This window comes from Macrotis lagotis, chromosome 1 (assembly GCF_037893015.1).
Source record: "Macrotis lagotis isolate mMagLag1 chromosome 1, bilby.v1.9.chrom.fasta, whole genome shotgun sequence".
Classification (NCBI taxonomy): Eukaryota; Metazoa; Chordata; class Mammalia; order Peramelemorphia; family Peramelidae; genus Macrotis; species Macrotis lagotis.
The window spans coordinates 622,824,339-622,847,161 of NC_133658.1; the positions used below are offsets into that span (position 1 = coordinate 622,824,339).

Consider the following 22,823-nt stretch of genomic DNA (forward strand, 5'->3'; position numbering starts at 1 on the left):
TCTCATTTTACAGGAGGAAATAGAGGCAGATAGATATTAAATGACTTGCCCAGTATCCCATGATTTAATAAGTGTCCAAGGTTATATCTGAACTCAAGTCTTTCTAACTCCAGGCCTAGCACTCTAACCACTATACAACTTCAACTTTGGGTGTGTAATTTTACTTCGCAAATTTAGAAAAATACCTGAAATGATCTTGGGGGTTTGGATTTCTACAAATCCTTTGTGAATTAGAGTTTCACGAAAGAGGTGGCAGATACCAGATTGAAGACGGAAGACTGCCTGACTAGTTGATGTCTGTAAGAGAAGTAAATAATGAATTTTAAAAACAATTTAATGGTCAAATTGTATTTTGTCTGCTAAATCAATAAAATAAGATTAAAACTCAAAGAAATCATTACTGGGCAAATCAAACCATAAGAGGTTTCAGGAGAGTAATACAATTTTCAACAATTAATAAAACACCCACTGCATGTAGAAAGTGTCTTGAATTTAGAAGCATACAACTGCTTCTATTTTAAGAAAATACCAACTTATTAATAAGCAGGATATATATCTCACTTTTGCATTACCTGGTAAAAAGCTAGCGTATGAAAAGGGGATTCTTAGAATTTTTTTTAGAAATAAGAACTTATAATTTAGAAAAGTTGCATTTTCTTCCTTCATTTAAAAATTTTCATATGTTCAATTAAAATCAAAACCACCACTATATTAGCAAAACCACAGTAAAGCATCTATTCATATTTTTGTGAAGTCAAGACCAAAAGAGAAATTGTAGTTTTATATAGTTAAAAGTGAAGATAGACTCTTATAAAAAGGTTACTAGCTTATGATGGAAAATGACACACTTAGTAACTGTTGGTAGCACTCAACCATATACTTAAAAAACCCCACAAACACATTTAATTCCTCCTTTTTCATATCTCTACACTAAAATGGATAATTGGGACATTAATTAGCTCAGCTGATTTACTCAAGGCTAGAAAGGTCAATGCCTTCTGGATTAGATTTTCTGAATATTTCTGGCTTTGTATGACTCAGTTTCATAAGTAAAAAGAATCCCAGGACCAATAGGAGGGAATTTTCTTGGTCCTTGGAACTTTAGTCACATATTATATTTGACCATTATTACAACTGGGTCAGTCATATGGATACGGCAGTAAACTTAGAAAGACGTTATGCACTTACTAATAATTTTTCACACAAATGAGGAACAGTTGAAAAAGATTTGCGTCATCCATCACAATGTTTACTTGTTCATTTTCAAGGTATGAATCTTCAGTTAGAGAGAGAGAAACTTGTGGTTTTCACTTTACATGTGGTTTTGTGACATTCTTTTTATCCAATCAAAACAAACTGCATAACCTTGAATTCAAAAAACTCAGTAACCCATTTAAAACAAAAAGCTGGTTTCACCTTCGCTGAAAAAGAAACATCTTTACCAAAATTTAATTGGCTACAAATCAGGTAAAATAGGAATTTTACTGCCACATTTTCTTTTATTTAAGTAAATAAATACATTTTGAATTCTTGCCAAAGAAGATTAATGAAGGGCAGGAAATACAGCACAATAAAAAATAATATTATATTTGGAGTTAGAAAGTCTTGGATTAGAATCTTCAACATTAACTTGTCCTGTCAGTTGTATAATCTTGGATAAGTCATTTACTTTCGTGGAATTATTTTTTCTCATCAGTAAAGTAACTCTAAGCTCCCTGTTTATCTATTTTATTATTGCAGTTAAGTCAGTTGGGACTCCTCCTAATATGGGATCTCACTAATAGTTTTCATAAAAACCAACCATTTATATTTTTTAAACTTAGAATATATTAAAAGAAATATATATATATATATATATATATATATATATATATATATAGTGTGCGTGTGTGTGTGTGTGAATGGGAAAAACGGAGCTGTCAGAACTTCTTCCTCTACTTTTCCTCAATTACACATTGGTTAGCTATTCTACTTTTTGTCAGATAATTTAATGCCAGGTTTGGTTTTTTTTTGCAAGGCAATGGGGTTAAGTGGCTTGCCCAAGTAGATAGTTTAAAATATAAAGAAAATTCTGTGACATATTTTGGCAATTTTCATTGCTCTCCTAGCTGTCATGAGTCGAAGTGGCAAACAATTTTACCCTCCATGACTTGGGTCCCATTGTTATTTAGAAATCTGTTTTGGTCTCCCAACTGTATAGCCCAAGCATCCAGGTAGGTAGCTACCACTGAAAAGAAATGAGGAGATACTGTAATTACTGGACAGAAGAATAACCACATTGAGTGGCTAAATGTTATAAGGAACTTGAGGTCTCTTCATTACATAGTATACTCAGCTGACATTACTGTTAATTGTCTCCAGCCTGGTAACAATCCCTCTCAAGTTTGATAATGGAGATAGATGGCAGAGTAAGATGGTAGTGTCAGATGCAAATTGTCTAGGATTAGTGAACTCCCTCAAAGTAGATCTTCCCAAATGTCATCATTGCTGACCTGGCTCCTTAATCTAATCAAATGACTATCTTAGATAACTGATCCTAAGGCTAGCAAATCATGTGCTAGTACCTTCCCCAATACTTCTTCTTCAGTTCACCCTTACCCAACCCACTAGTCTCTATTCTTTACCTTCCCTATCATCAACATCATCATCATTTATCACTAGAAAGAAAATTTGCCTTTATGGTCACAGCTATATTTTACCTAAAGTAAAGTCATATTCTTGATTATAAAAAGTACTGATGAGAAAGATCAAACAGTTCAAGGCACATGCTTTAAGAAGGTGGACCAGAGGCATTATCTTTGCTTAAAAATTAATATCTTTAAAATAGGAACTTTTGGAGTTTTTATATAAAAAAGTCAGATTCAAGAGAACATTATAAACATGATTCTTTTCACAGATGTATTTTTCCCATTACAAATGACTAAGAATTGACTTTTTTTCCTCCTTTATAGTTGGAGTGATAGCTAAAATATCAAAATGATACAATTTCATCCTGCAGTATAATATGAGTTTGTAAAAGAAAGTGCTTTTAAGCAATGCAATTGGATATGTAAGCCTGGTTTTTAAAAATGCTTTAAAAAAGTTTACTATCTTATCATGTTACTAAGACATTATAATGTGATCTTTATTTTTAGTTAGTAACCTGAAATATAATTACTTTAGGCACCTGATTTTACATCCTTACATATATTTCAACTGAATTACATATTAACTTAATTTCACATATCTACATATATTTCAACTTTCTACTAAACATAAAGGCTACTTAATCATTACAAGGTAAAGTGGCATGTTTCACAAAAAAGCACATTACTTTTGGGAAATGACATTTTCAGTTACTCTTACTGTCTTATCACAGACAGAAAATAAATTTGGGATCTTTTTTTGTTTTGTTTTTGCAAGGCAAAGGGATTAAGTGACTTGCCCAAGGTTACGCAGCTAGGAAATTATTGATTGTCTGAGGCTGCATTTGAATTCAGGTAGGTCCTCCTGATTCCAGGACTGGTGTCCTATCCACTGCGCGTCACCTAGCTGCCCTGATAAATTTAGGATCTCAACAAGATTTAAAAGTTTAAAAATATCATAGGATTAAAAAAAAAACCATGCACTTATAACTTGACTAAATTAGAAGCATACTCTTTAAAGTTTAATAATAAGGGTGTTATGATTAAGCACTGTGTATGTTTCAGAAAGTACAGAACAAAAGAAGCAGGGAAATGTTTATTTTTTAAGGGCTTAGGTTTATACCCTTTCTCTGAACTTGGCACTGGTAAAATGCTTGTGCTAATCCTTATAGACTGGAGACCATGTTTCTATTTTACAGCAATTTTTCCTAAAATATGGATCTTTTTCCTCCACAAGCAATTTATTAAAATAATGTTCTTAAAAACATGTTACTGGCAATCTGAATGAATCACAGACAAATCTGAAGAAAAGGGAGGGAAAGTATTGATATTCAGAATAATGCATTTTCCAATGGACCTCTGAAAGCATTTGAAGATAGAAAAAAGGGTAAAGTCTTCTGATTTTTCAAGAGCTCTAAAAGGAGATAGGAAAATGAAAACAATTTCAATCTCTATTACCCAGTCTCCAGTTCTACTAAAATCATTATACTTCCCAAAACCAATTACTTTTATGTTGAGTGAAGCTTGTTGCTCTAAAAATATTAATAGTTTGCCATCTTAACCATAGTCACTATAGGTTTTTTGCTTGGTCCTGTCACTGAAGACTTCCTGTCATTTTAAGGCTAAATGCTGCACTAGATGCTACATTTTTTGAAGTTATATGGCATAAAGGAAATAGAAAACAGACAAGAAATACAGTTTTGAATTAATATGTGAAGTTTCAAGAAGTATTAAAGATCAAAGTAATATAGAAATCCTTGTTATTAGGCATCAAGGTACCAAGAACCCAAGATATTATAAGCTCAGGCAATCTTTGCAGGAAAGTATTTCAATTTGTTTTGCTTCTGCTATTTTATAATTGTAAAGAAAAGTCCTATGATACTCCAAGGAGATAAATGAGGTAACATTCCAACATATGCTGAATTCTAATGAAAAGGAAATAATATATTACAGATAAAAGCCTATGACCATTATGTACATGTTTACTGACACACACCAGGTTTTTTGGGGGCATTTAAACAGAATTTCTATTGATTGCATTGGTTTCCCTGAACAAGACTTCCCCAACTACTCTAGTCCATAAATGACTCTCCCCTTCCTTTTAATATCTGTACACTATTCCACACAATAAAATCTACCTTTTGATTATATGCTCACTTATTATACTCAATTGTTGTTGAAGTTTACATTTTGTGAACTGCACAAGGTCACAAGTTCTTTGAAAGTAGGAACACTATTTTTTTGTACCTTATTTTATGGTATTTAGAATACTATGAGGTATATGTAACAACGATTCAAAGAAGCATCTGTTGACTAAATAGGACTGCTCCCATGCCATTCTGAGATGGCCCAGTTCATTAAGAAATTATTTATGAAAAAATTTTGCCTAGGTTTCATACTCCCTCCTTTCTCATCTCCCCCATTTCTACAAACTTAAGAGGAGGAAAAAGCAGACTAAAGTGTACCCTTCTAAGAAGAAAATGTCCCATGGTACCTTTGGACATATGAACTAGATGTGTCCTGTTAGGTTTTGTTGAGCATAAGATAAATACAATGGTGATTTTATTCACATTTTTTTCTGTAGCATAAAATTTGCCTTAATATTTTTCCCCAGATAAATTCTAAGTCAGATCACTGAAGATAAGAGTTAAAGAGAAAGAAAAGTTAAGGATAGAAGAGACAAATGATAACAAAAACTTTCAACCAAATCAGAATCTGTAGTATACTTCCCAGATTTTTTAGGATTTCAAGATTCCAGGAAAATAGTGGCATTCAAGTCAGAAGTAACTTTACAAGCTATATCCAAAATATTCATCTTTCCAAGTTAATGCTTAAAGACTAGTTGGATGTAATTTTTAATTCATCAATGGTTAAGTGATATGCACTGGATTGATAACATATGACAATAATGCTTATCTAAAATACAGTGAGTTATATAATATGTAGAGTCATGAAGCATAAATGAAGAAAAGAATGAATAAAGGACAGTGTATGGCTATCAAAGCAAAATTAAGAGAGATGGACTGGGGGGGGGGTTTGAAAGAGGAAACTGGTCAAATAGTTACTACTGGGACTATTAACAAATAACCCAAAAAAGGGGAACATCACAGAACAAGAGACAAAAAAAAAAGTCAAATAGGAGCAAAATCAGGACAGACATGAAAGGAAAATAATTAGAAAGAATTTTTAAAGGTGAAAAAACAACAGGTGGAATCAATGATGAAACATGTTAACAAATTCAAAAAGGAGGAAGATGTGGTTAGGATATTAGGAAAGAAAGATGACATTGGTTTTACTACAATGATGAAACCACCAAACTTTTCACTTGCAAACCAAACCAGAATCTGAAGGGGAAAAGACTAATGAGACTTTACTGCAAAAACCACTAGAACCAATTACTTTTACCATGCTAAATTATTGAGAACAGTATTCCAAAGCCTAGTCAATAACAAAAGAACTTTTTTTTTTACAAAAGAACGTTAGCATTTGTCTATTTTAAAAGTGGGGCAAAATTTCATTTAAAAAGATTAATTCAATTCTCATTTTATCTTAACATTTATTAAACATACTTTGTGGAACACACTAGTAAAAAAACACACTTAGAAGACTGACTTCAAGGAAATTTACAACTTATTAAGAGATAGGAAACACATACACATACACATACATGTGAAAAGAAGCATTCCAAACAAAATACTAGGATATCTGGTTAAAGAAAAAAAAGTTTCATGGAGAAGGCACCTTAGTTTATATCAAGGTCATCACAAAGAAGTGGATGCCAACAAATAGAGAAGATAAAGTTTGTTGAACTGAATTTAATTAATGTGTGTGTGTGTGTGTGTGTGTGTGGTGAAAATCCATTTTAGGCATGATTTTAGGTAATTTAGGTAAAAGAGTGAATTTAGGTAAATGAGTATATGAACATATCAAGAATGAGTAAACTAATTTGATGGAGATGAAGTGCATGCCAAAGAAATCTTTTTGAGATTAAGCTGGAAACATAGTATTAAATTACAGAAAAACTCGAATACCAGGTCACAAAAGTTTACACTTTATTTTGTAGAGAACAGGAAAATAACAAAAACGTTATTGAGTAGGTAAGTGAAGAAATCATCGTACTGCATTAAGAAAATAATTTTGGAAGTATGGTGGAATGGAAGGGAGAGATCATGGGGCAGGAAGAACAGTTGGGCATATATAAAAAAAATAGTCTAGCTAAGGGGTAGGAAATTAAGGCCTCAAGTAGGATGGTGGTAGAAGAATTAAAGAAGCAAAAGAAATAGAATTAAGAGGACATGATAATTGACTGGATGTGAAAGTGAAGGTGAACGAGAGGGAAAATATCAGATGACTTAATTTCCAGCTGAATGATTAAGGACAGCAGTTCTTACAAAAGCAAAGGGAGGAGAAAGGGACAGGGAGTTTAGTTACAGACTGGACTAGATGGAGCTCTTAATTTTTCTCCCAATTCTAAGACGGCATGACATGTCAAAATTGGTTTAGTTTTGAACATCTGACATTGAAGTGTTGACACATGAAGTGGAAATGTGTAGAAATACGTGAAAATGAGAGGCTGAGAATGTACACTGGGCACTGGGAGTCATCTACATAAAAATGGTCCCTCAAATCATAAGAGTAGATATGACTTCTAAGGAAAGAGCAACAAAAACAATTATTAATAGGACCAAGAACAGGAATATGAGAAAAAGACAGTTGAATAGAATCAAGGAAGCCAAAGGAAGAGAGACAAAGGAGGAGGGCAAAGACTGAAGAACCTCCCCCCCCTCCCGAATCTGGAGTCTGTTTCAATAGTGGTAGAGGGGATGTCACATTGCAAAGTTCTAAGGAATGAATAAGTAAATGATAAAGAAGAGTGTAGACAAATCATTCTTGAAGGCTGGCAGTGAAAGAGATGGATAGAATGCTTGCAGATGAGTCAAGGAAAAGTCCTTTTAGCACTGGGGAGTATTCCTTATCAGTTACGTTCATTAGAAATTATCTGATGGGTGCCTGACTTTCCTGGTGCAGGTGTCAAAAAGAAGTGTGTGTCTTGTTTAGTTCTGTCTAGCTTCATGTTCCTTGGGGGAAATAAAAAGATGTAAAAGCTAAATTTGTAAATTCTCTATTTCTATACTATCTGATACCACTACATTTGGGAGGGGGGTAAAGAGACAGCAGAAGAGTATGCTTGCTGTATTACCAAATCCACCTATAAGTAAATATCTAATCAGTTTTCATTCCAAAATTCTTGACTTTCATATGGCCTTGCCCAGTTAATAATAATTCAACATTATGGAAGAAAAATAAATGAATCTTACCCTAAGATCGATGACTCTATTATCTAGTCTTGTATCCTGATTAACAGTAGCTCTTCCATCCTAAAAACAGAGTAATAAAATTTTCTTAAAGTACAAAAAAAATTGAGTTGAATTATTGAGTATTTTATACTTTATTAACTTTCCCCAACACTTTATAGACTATATTTTAAAAAAAGGGCAGTTTAGAAATATAAAAATCAGAAGCATAAATTGGTAAACATTTGTTTTAACATAAGCAATGAAAATACAACAACAATGTCGACAATTTCCTAAGATGACTGGGATAATACTATATTAATTGCCAATTGGAATGAAACAATTTCTTTGGGAGGTACAATTGATGACAACAAAGCCTCCTTCATCAGTAAAGGCTGGAACTGGAAAAAGAAAGTATGACAACATTATTCATAATTACTTCCATTTTTGTTCAATATACTGAACTCCTGACCCAGAAAGATGGCAGTAACTGGGAAGGACCAGACATAGGCTAATGATAAAAAGGACAGAAAGAGAAATGAGAAAGAAAAAGATTCAAGAGAAGTCAGATAGGAGAAATGACATCGCACATGTGCTTTACTAATTCTTTCTTAAAGGCCCTTTCTATTTCAAGGAATTATCTGCCACTCAAAATGAATTTCCCTTTCTTAGATGGGGAGAGCTGGGTTCAAAGAATACACTGACCTCAATGGTACATCTTTTTAAGAAAAGATAATATGAAAAACAAAAACAACAAAAAAGAAAAGATAGTATGTGTTATAAATATAGAGCCTATATCAGATTGCTTTCTATCAGAGCAAGGACGGGAGGGAAGGGAGAGAGAAATATGTGAAATTCAAAATCTTGCAAAAAAAAACAAAAAACCACAATTGGCAAAAATTACCATTGAATTTGGCAGGAGAAGCAAATAAATAAAATATCTAATAAATAAATAAAGGAAAAGGTAGCACATGTCACAAAAAGTTTAATTAAGATAAATTTAGGCTGACTTTAATGTTATATTCAAGTATCATGCTTTTAATTTTTGTTAACTAAAAATACAGGGTAAGATAAATTATTTAAAAGACAAATTTTTGGGGTGGCTAGGTGGCGCAGTGGATAAAGCACTGGCCCTGGAGTCAGGAGAACCTGGGTTCAAATCTGATCTCAGACACTTAATAATTACCTAGCTGTGTGGCTTTGGGCAAGCCACTTAAACCCCATTTGCCTTGCAAAAAACAAATAAATGAATGAATGAATGAATGAATGAATAAATAAAAGACACATTTTTCACCTCTTCTCCCTCCACTTCAGGTCGAACTGCATCATCCAGTTGTAAGGGTAGTCGGGGTTCAGCCAAACTAATCACATAGATCTGAAATTGAGACAATATCAGAAATGTAATGCAAGACACAGAAAAGCAGCATGTTATGTAGAAAACACGCAAATGTAAACTATAAAGCACTATTTGCATAAATCTTTAATTGAAATTGAGGAAATTTAACTAATCTAACATAACTCTCTAAGCTGGTTTTGTACAACCATATTATTTCTTTTACTCTTACTTCCACTTTGCTCTATTTGTTTTTCTCAAATCTTTTAAAATTTTATTTTACCTTTATTACATCTAATGTATTTCACAAGGTAATAGTTATTACCATCCCATGCCCCATCCCCAATTTTTTAATACTCCACCTGTTTTCTGAAAAACAAAAATTAAACCCAAACTTTTTTTTAAACTTCTTTGGAACATACGATTCAAGTTCCTCTGGTTAACTTAGAGAAAAGTATCTTGTTACAAATTCTGCATTATTAGCTTTGACACTTCAATAATAAAACAGAACACTGACAAAGGATTTTTCTTCTACTGTTTTGACTGGTCTAAGAAGCTATACTTCAAAATGTCTGCGATTCTGTAATTGGTGTGTTTACGGAGTATTACTATTCAGTCTACATATAGAGAATAAGATAGAAACAATTTTAAAACAAACCTAAGTTGAGAATCACAAAATATCAAATTCAATCTTTCCCCAAGTAAGAATGTTCTCAAAAGACAGTGATAATGACTTTGCCTGAAGCCCTCTCCAGATCGTGAGGTAGCATATTTTACTTTTGGATAGCTCTAATTCTTAGGAAATTTTTTGTTACATCAGGTCTAAATCCACCTTTTTGCAATTTTCACCTATAGTTCTTAGTTCTGTCCTCTTAAGTCAAACAGAAAAAGTCTAATTCTTCTTCAAGAAATGAGTCCAGGGCAGCGAGGTGATGCAGTGGATAGAGCACTGGCCCTGAAGTCAGGAAACCCTAAGTTCAAATCCAGCCTCAAACACTTAATAATTACTTAGCTGTGTGACCTTCAGCAAATCACTTAACCCCACTGCCATGCAAAAAAAAAAACAAAACCAACTAAACCCCCCCCCCAACAAGAAATGAGTCCTCCAAATCACATCCGTTAAACTTCCTAGTCTTCCCTTCCCCAGTTCTTTCAACTGATCCTATATCATATGATTACAAGGTAATTCACCATCCTAGTAGTTCTCTTCTGGATGTTCTCCAACTGATCAATATCTTTCCTATAAAGCAAACCCTAGAACTCAACATAATAGTCCAGATGTAGTATGAGAAGCAGAGTACAGTGAGACTAGCATCTCATAAGTCCTGATAATAATACCTCTTTTGATAAAACCTAAAAAGCATTTTGTTCTTTTGGTTGCTGAATCATATTGAGCCTGTATTACACAAGTCCTCTTTAAGGTGAAATGCTGAATTAGCTAAGTCACCCTTAATTTAGACTTGGAGGCTGATATTTTTAAATCCAAAATTGAAATATTATATATAGTAAATTTCATCAGAGTAGTTTCAGCACAACAGGCAATTCTATCTATATATTTTTTGGATTTCAACTGTCATCCAATATTTTAGCTATCATTTTTACCTTTGTGCCACTTCCAAAATTGTTAATAAGAACACTAATTATAAACTGACCAAAATGTTAAATAGAACAGGGTGAAGTACAAGTTCTTCGAACACTTTACAAAAAGCCCACTTCTAAGCTGACATTAAACACCATTATGACTGTTCTTTTGAGTCTGGCCATGCAATTACTTCTGTCAATCTATCCAGCTGTCAAACTGTTTTGTATATGATGATTTATCTTTTCCAAAACAGGATTGTCATTTGATTCCTATCTAATAATATGTAAAAAACCCAAACCAAAAAACCCTTTCTCCTGCCTGCCCTAACCATCCTTTTAATAATACTTGAGAATTTTAAAAGGAATTGATGTCAATCTCACTGATTTAAGAGTTTGTGAACTCTACTCTGTTCTCTTTTTTGGGGTAGGGGAAGGAGAGAATCAGGCCAACAGCTACTCTTCTTCAAAGACGTAACAACTCACCTATACTGCAGAGCTTTTCAAATACCACTGACTAGTTTAAGCAATCTAATCTGTTACTTCTTTCAATATCTCTGAAAGTAGCTCATACAAGCCAGGTGCTACAGATCTTGTTTCAATTCCTCATTGAAATTCATTAGCTACATATTTTTCTGTCCTTTCTTATTCAAAGACTATTCTCCTTGGCAGAATAAATTAAAGAAAAAATAAGAATTTAACAGTTCTATCTTCCTTCTGTTATCATCATATCTTTCCCCCTAATAACCACTGTAATATACCTTTAAAAAATTTCTCATTGCAGTCCTCAGTTCTTCTTGCCAGGTTGAGTTTTAGTGCTTTGGAAACTAACCTTAAAAAAGCTATGCTTTGATTTTATATAAAACCTCAGTCTATCATTTCATTCTCTGTGACTCTCAAAAATCTAAGCCGGTTTTTGATAAATTTCTCTTTTCTTCCTCTTTGGAATAATTTCTTTGTATCTTCACAACTGTTGAAGTTTAAACCATGAGGACCTAACCCATTACCAGTTCTTGAATTCTTTCAAATCTGTTTTTCCAAAGACTAACGCCTAGCTTTTCTCTCCTCTACCAAAACTTCTAAGATGAAAGAGTCACTCTTCCTCCATCACTTCCTCCTTGTTGGAAATGGCCTAATCCACTTTAGAATTTCCCCTTGTTAAGAAATAATTAGTATCTGTACTTTTGGTAGAGGATTCCAGCAGATGTCTGGATAACTGAAGTCTTCTATCACTACTATATTATTCCTCTCTATCAAGTTCTGATCCATTTCTCAAACTCCTTATTGATTTTCTGCACTTTAATAACAATATTGACTTTGTTTCTATCTTTTTTCCATTCAAATATCTTTATCATAGCTCTCCTCCATGATACCTGAATTTTTGCAAGAATGTCATTATACAATGATATCACTCTCTCCCATCATTTTACCTTATCTTTTTCCTTCTGAGTGATAAAACCTTAAGTCATGTTTTATTACTTGCTCCTTTTTAAATTTTGTCTACTATAAATTTATGAGCACATTTACTACTAGTCTTTTTAGTTTAGTTTTTTTTTTGGAGGGAGTGGGGGTCTTGGTGAATGGAAATACTTTCACTGCAATTCCAAATGTCTAGTAGTCTTGATCTTTATCTGGCCACTGGACCCCATGCTCTGGAGAAGACAGTGAGGTTTGTACAGCCCTCCCTCACTTAAATCTAATTCACTTACATGTCATGTCATCACCTCTCCAATATCATGGCCCTTCTTGAGAAAGGAGGACAAACAATAATAACAGAAATAACATTTTAAATGTTTAATAAATAGGAATTCATGCTCTACAATGTGCTTTGCAATAACTGAATAAGGAATCCTTTTATAATTTTCTAATGTGCAATTCTGGTATATCACTGAGGAATTGGTGTGATCTGATTTTCTTGAAGATGTTATCAACTGAATACAAGCCTTTGATAGGTTAGTCCCTAGAGAGATAAAATTTTTTTTAAGAGTATAAAGGATGATATTCTGGGTGTTTGTATTTGGATTAAGCCTAGCTAGGTTCAGAAGACTCATTATCATGTGAGTCAACAGATTTTGAAAAATTTTGGTCAAAGAAAATAACAATCCTTTCTTATGTGGTAGAGAATTTTATGAATGAAATTGCACATTCATGCAATTCTGTAATTTAGGTTATCCTCAAATTGTTATATAAAGATTATAACCTGCAAACATAATATAGTATTTTGTACTTGTTTTATGAAAGCTACTATGAAAAAACAAAGCATGTTTCCAATAATTTATACTTTAAAAACATTAAATACAACAAGTATAATAATTTTGGGAAGGTAGGATATCTTGGACTGGATAAGCAGACTTATGCACTAGATCCTTTTTCTCAATAGTGAATGTAAAGTTTAATCAGTTATAAATTTCTTTTGGAAAAAGAAATGTGATTAAAACAAATAAAGGAAGAAAATTGATGCACTAGGTTCTAAACACATAAGAGAATTTATAAGAGCTATACTTTATTAATTCTGGTCATACAACCCCATTCCACTGTCAAATCAACATAATAAAAAATGACACTGGGGGATTATTTGGAGATGGGTGGAGGATTAATATGAAATATTTCCAAAACGATCTTTAAGACTCCCTAATTTAGTTCTGTAGTCTTTATTTAATCTAAATTGAATAACTATATATACCAAAGTCCACATCCCTTTGAATTTTTATGATCCAAAAAATTTTGTTGTTGTTTTACAGTTATTTTTTCAGTCCATTTGAGGTTTTCTTGGCAAAGATAGAGGAATGGTTTGTCATTCCCTTCTCCAGATCATTTTATAGATGAGGAAACTGAGATAAACAGGGTTAAGTGACTTGCTTAGGATCACATAACTATTAAGTTCCAAATCTGAACTCAGGAAGATGAGTTTTCCTGTCTCCAGGTCCAGCATTCTAGCTATGAGCCACCTAGCTTGCCACTCAAAAAAAAAAAAGTAGAAAACAATTAAATTTAATTTAATAATAAATCTTGAGATGTAATAACATGATCTAAACTTCATCTATTTTTTCTATATTTTAAAAGACAGAACTAGTTATTAAGTCTGGGTACAAATCATTAACCCACAAAACTATATCATTGCTTGGGAAAACAAAAATAAAAAATACATTTTGTTCATATTAATAATAAAAAGTCTAGATTTTATACCTCTCATGATGAGGAAAAATTGCAAAATCATACTACTGTACTAAAAACATTTATATTTGATATGAAAAATTATTAATAAAAATCACTTAAATTAGTTAAATTAATTTCAGTATATAACCTCATTTTAAAAAAATTACCTTTTGAACATGAAGCTCAACATCTTGCTGTGTACAGCTTCCAATTTTCTGACTCACTTTCCTCACAACACCTTCTACATCCACGATGCTCTCTTTGTTGATACTATCCAAAAAAAAAGGTCAACTTTAAATTTTTATCAGGATTCCTAACCACCAGGAAAAAAGTACTTACAAGGAAATTGAATACTACAGAATAGTACTCTTTAATAATGTACAATATTTTGTACAGTCAATTACCCTACTTAATAAGCCATTACATAGTTCCTTGGACAAATAATTTCATCTATGTCATAATTTAGTGACTATAAGATATCTTCAACATCAGAAGAATAAACTAAAAAAAATGGAATTTTGAGAATGGGAAAAGCTTTTCTTGACAACACTAAGATCAGAATCATCTGTAAAAATGTTACAACAGTAAAAGACTACTTAACTTTTTTCTACTTAATTTAATATATGAGTAATTATTTTGATTAATATATGTAATTATTTTGATAAGTGTGAAACTGTACACACACACACACACACACACACACACACACACACACACACACACACAGTCAATTTCTCAGAGCCTATTTTGTCATTTGGCTGTTATGAAAGGTATACAATTGAGATTATATGAATGCTGGAGCAAAGACAGATGATCTTAACCTATCCCAAAAACATTTAATAAGCACCCAAAATTTAATAAGAGCACTGATGTCTCATAAAATATAACAGGAAATTGACTATGAAGGAGGGAAAGGTTATTTTCATCTTGGGGATACCCTTGCTCAAATTTTCTGAAAAATAAGCATTCATATAAGGTAGTCCTATTCATACTATTTTTGTCCCCCTCACTTCCAAACTTTCCCTCCTAATTGTTACCCCTTTCCCTTCAGGGTTTTATTCATGGCTTCCTTCTTTCTTGCTTTTATCTAGTTATAGAATCCTTCACTCATCCCCCCCCCCCCCCCCAGTTAAGTAGATGTTCTCCCTCCTCTTGTTCCCTTCAACATGTCCTATTTGTTATTTTAAATTTCATTTTTTTCACCTTTCCAGAGAGGATTTTTAAAATTACCATTCTCTTCATTATTTATCCCCTCTACTTAAAAACCCCTTACTCTCCTCCCTAGGGAACTTCTGCCACTGTTTATTCTCCATTGAGCCTTACCAAAACAATGCCAATTCTTGGGGGTACTATGCCTTCTCTCACATCTCTATGTAGCCCACCATGGATCTATATTCTCCACCCTCTCCACTATCTTTTATTCTGCATTTGCTTCAAAAACACCTCCCTGAATCCATGCACACCCTCCCTCCCAATATTACATTCTCCTCCCACCCCAAAGTATAACAAGTGATCTTTTCAAGAAACAAATCCTCGAGACTATACTCACCACAGGATCCCTTCACAGAATATTTCTCTTCAGCTGTAGAAGTACTCATCAGCTACTACCATCAAAGCAAAGTCTCCTTTCTCCACTTCTGCCTTCAGTCTTTCTCACTTTCTTCTCATCTATTCCCTCAGCAAGCTCTTGTCTTCCTGAAACCACAAGGGTCGCTTTCCTCTTGTTCCTAGACCTGTTTTGATTTGAGCAGGCCATCTCATATACCTTCCTTTTATCCCTTGTTTCTCTCTTCCTCTCTTTCAAATGCCCTCCCATTTTGTTGTAGTCCTACCAAAACAAAATAAAAAGCCCATTCACCTACAGACAGGGTGCTGTGAGATTTTGTTCGTAATGCCCTAGGCCAGCATCTTCAGCTAACTTCAGTCTTCCCCCATGTCTTCTTGTGTATATTTGGAATGATGGTCTCTCTGCTGTCATTCTGTTGCTATTATTGTCCTTGGAGGCTTCATTTATTCACCCCTTCTGCATATCTGCTGTCTGGAGTATTCAAGAAATAAGTCCTCAGGTATGGTTTTCTTTCTAAGAATATCTAAAACACTTTTTTATTACCGAACAGCTATCTTTCCTCATATACAGTTAAGCTGAAAATTGCTAAGTAGTTAGTTCATCCAGAGCTCTATCCTGCATTCAATGCTTTTCAGAACACATCCTACCATCACGCCTATAGTTTCTTATAGGTGCAATGTTTGAATATTATGTTTTATTTGAATTGCTAAATACAACCATTTATTTATCCTGGAGTTCACAATCTTGATTTTTTTCTTTGTTTTCTGGAGGAATCAATGATTCTTTCAATTGATTATTTCATTTTCTGTGTTCAAAAGTCCAGGTTTTTCTCTTATATTATTTCTTGCTTTTTTACTTTTTTTTCACTTGTGTTCTTCTGGGAGACCTCTGATCTTTGAAGAGTAGCATCTTTTTGCTTGCACAGTGAGCATGTTCTATTTTATTTTATTGTGTGTATTTATTCTTATTTTGTACAAATAATGCTTTTTTATATATTAATAAAATATTCTTGTTTAAGAGTAAACATAATACCCCCCAAAAACATAGACTTGTATGAGCGATAAAGTAAAGGGGGAGAGAAAAAAATTAAAATTAAAACTAAAAAAAAAATTAAATAAAAAAATAACAGTAATAATTTTAGGTATGGTCAGGTGGCACAGTGGATGGAGCACCAGCCCTGGAGCCAGGAGCACCTGGGTCCAAATCCGGCCTCAGATACCCAACAATCACCCTGCTATGTGACCCCAAGCAGGCCACCCAGCCCCATTTGCCCTGCAACCCCCCCCCCCAAAATAATAATAATGTGCTTCAGTCTGTGTTCCAACACCACCAGCTTTGTCGTGGGTGGATCACATTCTTTATGATAAGTCCATCACAAAAGTTACTTCCATATTTTTCCACCATTGCCATTGCTGATTGCAACTCCCTCCATTTGTATTTCTCCACTACCATGTACTATATTTTCTCTCTCCTTTCACTCTGTCTCTGCTGTAAGGTAGTTGAGTGGCGCAGAAGACAGATTCCTGGTCCTGGGGCCAAGAGGCCCTGAGCCCCCCTACCACCCTTTAGGCCCAGCATCCACCCGGCCCTGTGGTCCCAGACAGACCATCCAATCCCAGCCCCTTGCAACAAGTAAATGCATTATATCTGACCACTCTCCCCCCCATGGTCCATCCTCTCCTCCCATCACTCACATCCCCCCCACCTTCCCCCTGTCCTCCTTATTTCCTTCTTACTCCAGACGCCTATACCCCATTGAGTATATATGCTGTTTCCTCTCCTATCCACCTCTGATGATAGTGAAGATTCCCTCATCCCCCCTTGCTTTCCCCCTTCCATCTCATTGCAATAGCTCATTGTAATAAAGATAAATCTTATTATATGAAATATCTTAACCTATTCCACCTCTCCTTTCTCTTACTCCCAGTGCATTTCCCTTTTAGCCATTAATTCCATTTTTACAATATATCTTCAAATTCAGCTCTCTCCTGTGCTTCATCTATAAAAAGCTCCTTCTACCTGCTCTATTAAATGAGAAGGTTCATATGAGTATTCTCAGTATCATTTTTCTATACAGGAATGCATGTAGTTCATCATCAATAAGTCCCTCATATTTTCCCCTTCTCCTCCACTCTCTAGAGCATGTTCTTTTTTGCTTTTTTTCTTCTAAAATGATCTTCCCGTCTGCTCCATTTTGTTTCTTTGGTAAGATTTTGTCATAGTTGATCATGATTTTCCTATTTTGCTCATTATTTTACTGTTCAAGTCATAAATTTTGCTCTCATAATTCTCATTTCTCTCTTGAACCACTGAGGAACATCATGTTGTGATTCTATTTCACAGTCCTCTTTTTATTTACTTTTCAGTATATTCATAAATGCCTGAAAACATCTGCTAAATCTAGATGCCACATTGACTACTGTTAATAGTTCTCCTACCGATTTACTTGCTTACGTTCAAGATCTTTTGAAGCTTTCTTTTCTGAGATCTTTAGAAATTTCAGTTTCCAATAAACTCCACAATTTCTCCTTATTGTTCTCTGACTCCCTTCCCTATAATGTTGGGTTCCTTGGGGGGCTGGATTTCTGTGTCTCAGCTTTCTCCCACTCTGGGAAATTCATGGTTCGTCAGTCTATGAAGTCTCTGCCCCAAATGTCTTCTGGAAGGACAGATTGGTCCCAATGGATGCTGAACTCTTTCCCTTAGGCTTTGAGGAATGTCACATTTCCTCTCTCCCTGGCCTCTAGATCCTGTCCCAGATTTCTGTCCGGCTTCTTCTGTTCCTAGTTTAGAGTTGTAGTGCTGGTGCCTACAAGGTTGATTTCTGTCATTCACTCACTGTGGCTTTGTGGGGGAGGCAGGCAGATAGTGAAATATGAGACTGAGCTCTACTTCAAGTTCAGATCTGTGTCCTACCCTTTTCTACCCTCTGATCTTCTGTTCTCTTACAGAAATCTTATGCAGCACAGAATACTTGTCCACTGAAGCTCTGGATATCCGTCACAGCTGCAAGTGTGGTCTGGAGCTAGGAACTCCATAGCACTGGGGAATAATGGCTTGAAGAACTGAGGTGTGGGGTTGGGTTTTATTGCAAATCTATGTGTTAGAGTCCTTGGTCAGCTTCAGTTCAGCCTCTTGGTCAGTTTGAGTTCTACCTCTTGGTCACAATTGTTCTTTCTACCCTAACTCCTATATTCATTCTAAGTCTTGAACATACATAATGAAGTTCCCTCAAATACATTTTGCCTTTCTCAATCTACTCAATTCCTGATTACTCCCACTCTCCAGCTATAGCAATGGTCATATCCTCTATTATGACACCACCCATGAGTATTCTATTTCCTACTTTTTGTCCTAACTGTAACCTCCATTCCCTCAGTAATTTTTAAGGACACTGTCCCTTCTATCCTTCCCTCAATGTCTCAATCTCTTGATGAACCAGTTTAACTTCACACACTATCTTTTACTCTTAAATTTTGCTCCCTTGCCATATTATCATGTTTTATCAAACCCCAGCCCTGGATTTCTCCCACTATCTCCTTCAAGTCTAATCATAAGCAGCTGAATGGAATGGGAGGAAATCCTGAAGCCATGTTACACCATAAATTAGTTCTAGCAAATCACAAATGAGTTCTCACCAGGGAAAAGTAATCCTATTAGTTCTGAGTTGAGCAACTATTCCACTGGCCACAGTATCTGTTTTACATCCTCTCTTCATACATCCCTCTCATTCCCTTTCCCTTCTTAGCTGCCTCACCCTTCACCTCAAAATAGGATTATTTTCTAAGACAATTTTCTAAGACCTTCTCACCATGCCACTACCTCTTTTCACCCCAGTCTCTGAGGATTAAGTGGTTCTTTGATTTCTGTTATCAAGTAGTCAATGTTCCCTTCAGTTGATCTTCTCCATCATCATCATCATCAGTCTTTCTCTAATCTTCCTTTCTTATCTGAATATGGGTTCCCTTCTTTTCTACAAATTAGCCTATTCAAATGTTTATTGTTCTTAAAGAAAATCCTCATTAGACCCTGTTAAAACCCACAGAACTTTATAATACCTGCTAGTAAAATAAAAGAAAAAAGGCAAATCTGCATTAGCTTTGTGTTATTTTTAAAACAAAAATCCTCACTATAAGAAATAAAGTTTTACAGTGCTTTAAGTAGAACATCTTTTAGATGTATGGACTGAAGAATACAGTAAAAAATGCATTCCTCTGAGAAAAGAAGTTATTCAGACAAAAACTTAAGAAATTTTAACTGAGTATTGGTTGGTTCAATAGTTTTTAAAATCAAGTCCAACTGATGTTAAAGATAAAGGTAGCTAAATATACTAAGATTTTAATTTATTGAGATGTAATGATGATGATAATAAGAAGAGTTTGGAATACTGAAAATTGTTAGATCAGAGATGAGCTACATGTGTGGAGAAAAAACATTTTAGAGAAAAAACAGCAAGCAGTTAACTCTAGTGCCTTATCGTTATGTTGATTAGAAAAGCCTACAGGCCACAAATGTCTTTTTCAATAACATTTATACATGTGAACAGTTTTATCTCAGAATGTAAAGGATTTAATTAAACATATAGTTACTAAACACATGCTATGTACAAGGCACCCACCTACTTAATGTGAAAAATGAACAAGCACCTCCCTGTAAAAACTATCTAATGAAAAGAGAGGCTGACACCATAAATATGATAAAACAGAGATAATGGACCTTTATTTATGTTCTGGATGTTTTACATATATATCTTCTTTAAGTGAGCCCAGCATTGTGCTAGGCTCCTTACAAACACTAACTCATCAGAACAACTTGCAGAGCAGGGGCTACGACAACCCCCATTCTACCTTCTTCCTCAGAGAGGTGGCAGAATGAGGTCTACATTTTTGGACACAGGCAATGGGCAGCAAGGGCTTGAAGTCAAGAAGACCTGCGTTCAAATATAGACTCAAATACTGCCAAGCTGTGCAACAATGGGCAAAGTCACTAAACCTATTATGGACTTTAGTTTCCTCAACTGTAAAAGGGGGACAATAATAATATCTACCTCCCAGGATAGTTGTAAAGACTAAATGAAATAATGTTTGCAAAGATCTTAGCACATTGCCTGCCACAGTGCTATATAAATAAAAAAATTCATTTTAGGATAATGTTATCTCACAGGATTGGTGTTACTGAAAAGACAAATTTGTGGCCAATAGGCTTTTCTATTCAGCATAATGATGAGGACAGAGAGACAGCTGCTGCTTTTTCTCAACTAAATGTTTTTCCCCCCATTATCTCATACTTGGTCTAAACAATTTTCAGTATTTCAAACAGTAGCAAGTTAAGGGTCCCACCGATATTTATTAATCGCATTTTTTTTATCCATAGAGAGTGTGACATATGCAAACATACATACACACATATTCATGTATTTATGGATTTGTGCATATATGAAGAGAGAAGTTATCAAAAAAGTTAATGCATATTAAGATGAAATTAGTAATCTCTCCAAAAGATTCCTATTTAGATATCTGAAATGAATACTCAATTTAAGAATATCACAAGGACCAAGCTGCATCAAATGATTCAGTGCATTTTTTTTTCCTTTATGAGGTAAAGAAAGATAGGAGGTTGGAAATATTTATTTTAAAGTAAAATTATAATGTCAATTTTTCAGGTTCTTTAATTGTAATTTGATCAACTAACAGACCACTTAATTTTTAAGGGCAAATTTAGAAACAAAGGAAAACAAAAGAAAAAGCAATATAAGCAATCACTCATTACATAATGAGAAACACTTGCAACTTTAGTTTTTAAAATTAACACAATCTTTATCATTGATTATAACTAAAATAATAAAGATAAAGAAATCTAAACTAAGGAAAAAATTAACCTAATAAACCCTGACTGTCAAAACTAAAAAATTCTCTGGACTTTAGAGAAATATTCGGGGGGGGGGGATTCAAAGTATTTGAAACTTAAGTTATGCATTAATAAAGATAGAAAGGGTCAAAGAACTGTCTTTTAACAATTTATATTTGAAACTCACACATTTTCTGTTAATTTTATAGGTAAAACTCAAGAATAGCTTAATAAAGGAAAATAAAGTCTCTAGATTCAATTAGAAATGTCAAATAATATCAATGTAAGCTAGAATAACAGAAATAGAAATTTGAAAAACAACTGTATTTCCTGTTCCCACAGGAGCCTGCACCTGAAGACCCAAACCTTTTTTTATTTTTTAATTGATTAATTTTTTTTTCTAAACCTTTTTTTTAGCTATGTGGATAAACATTCTCTTCTTTAACATCTCAAGTGAATTGGGGTGGCTAGGTAGCACAGCGGATAGAGCACCGGCCTTGGAGTCAGGAGTACCTGAGTTTAAATACGGCCTCAGACGCTTAATAATTACTTAGCTGTGTGACCTTGGGCAAGCCACTTAATCCCATTGCCTTGCACAAAAAACTAAAAAAGAAAAAAATCTTCTGTGAATCTTAATTTTTCTTAGTAATCTATCCAGTTGCTTAATATTTATATGCTTACTCAATTATGTAAAAATGGACACTTAAACCTAGCCAGTAAAGTATACTTCTTTCAATAGTATATTGTTCAACTGGATTTAAAATCATTTGGAAAAAAATAATTAAAGTTGACTTCATATTGAGTTTAATGTGGCTTTATGGAAAAATTCTCAGATACTGAAAATTCTAACATGATATTCTTTCCACTAAGGTTGATACTATCAATTGGGTGATATCCATAAATAAAAGGTGAAGGTGTATTTATGTCTGTTGTACAACTTTTATATGGTAGGACCTGATAGCTTAACATATAGATGTTTTTCCCTGTATTTTGATATGTCTATTTTGAATATTAAATTTATATTAGAAAACTTTCAGAGCATGTAATTGAAAAATAAAATATGAACAAAAAATAAAGAAAAAAAGATTCTTAGGAGAAAAAAATTTATATTCCCAATGAACACTTCTAAAGGCAGAAATATGTATATAAATCTAAAATGACCTAGTACTGTATGTTATAGGTACTTAAATTGTTTATAACCATAAAAGACCCAAGCTAGAATGAATATTTAATAGGGATTAGACATGGGAGATCTGTGATCTATTAGACCTTTCATATGAACTTATTACTAGGCTTACTACTTTCTGAACTACAGGTTCTGTTGGTTAGATGGTTCACCAAGTTGTTTTTCAAATGGCAGATTGTTAAATACTCAGGTAAAATAAAAAGGTATATTTGAATTTGAATCACTAGTATAATACTAA

General features: G+C 33.9%; 1 protein-coding gene across 1 annotated transcript in view; it reads right to left on the reverse strand.

Moving 5' to 3' along the window:
- Positions 1 to 22,823, reverse strand: part of DARS1 (aspartyl-tRNA synthetase 1) — a 70,191-nt gene that overhangs the window by 16,564 nt on the left and 30,804 nt on the right. Inside the window, exons 5-8 of the mRNA XM_074215067.1 lie at positions 14,153 to 14,255; positions 9,213 to 9,293; positions 7,943 to 8,002; positions 186 to 297 (exon numbers count right to left, since the gene is read on the reverse strand). Coding sequence (XP_074071168.1) covers positions 186 to 297; positions 7,943 to 8,002; positions 9,213 to 9,293; positions 14,153 to 14,255 — 356 coding nt within the window. The remainder of the gene's footprint in view (positions 1 to 185; positions 298 to 7,942; positions 8,003 to 9,212; positions 9,294 to 14,152; positions 14,256 to 22,823) is intronic.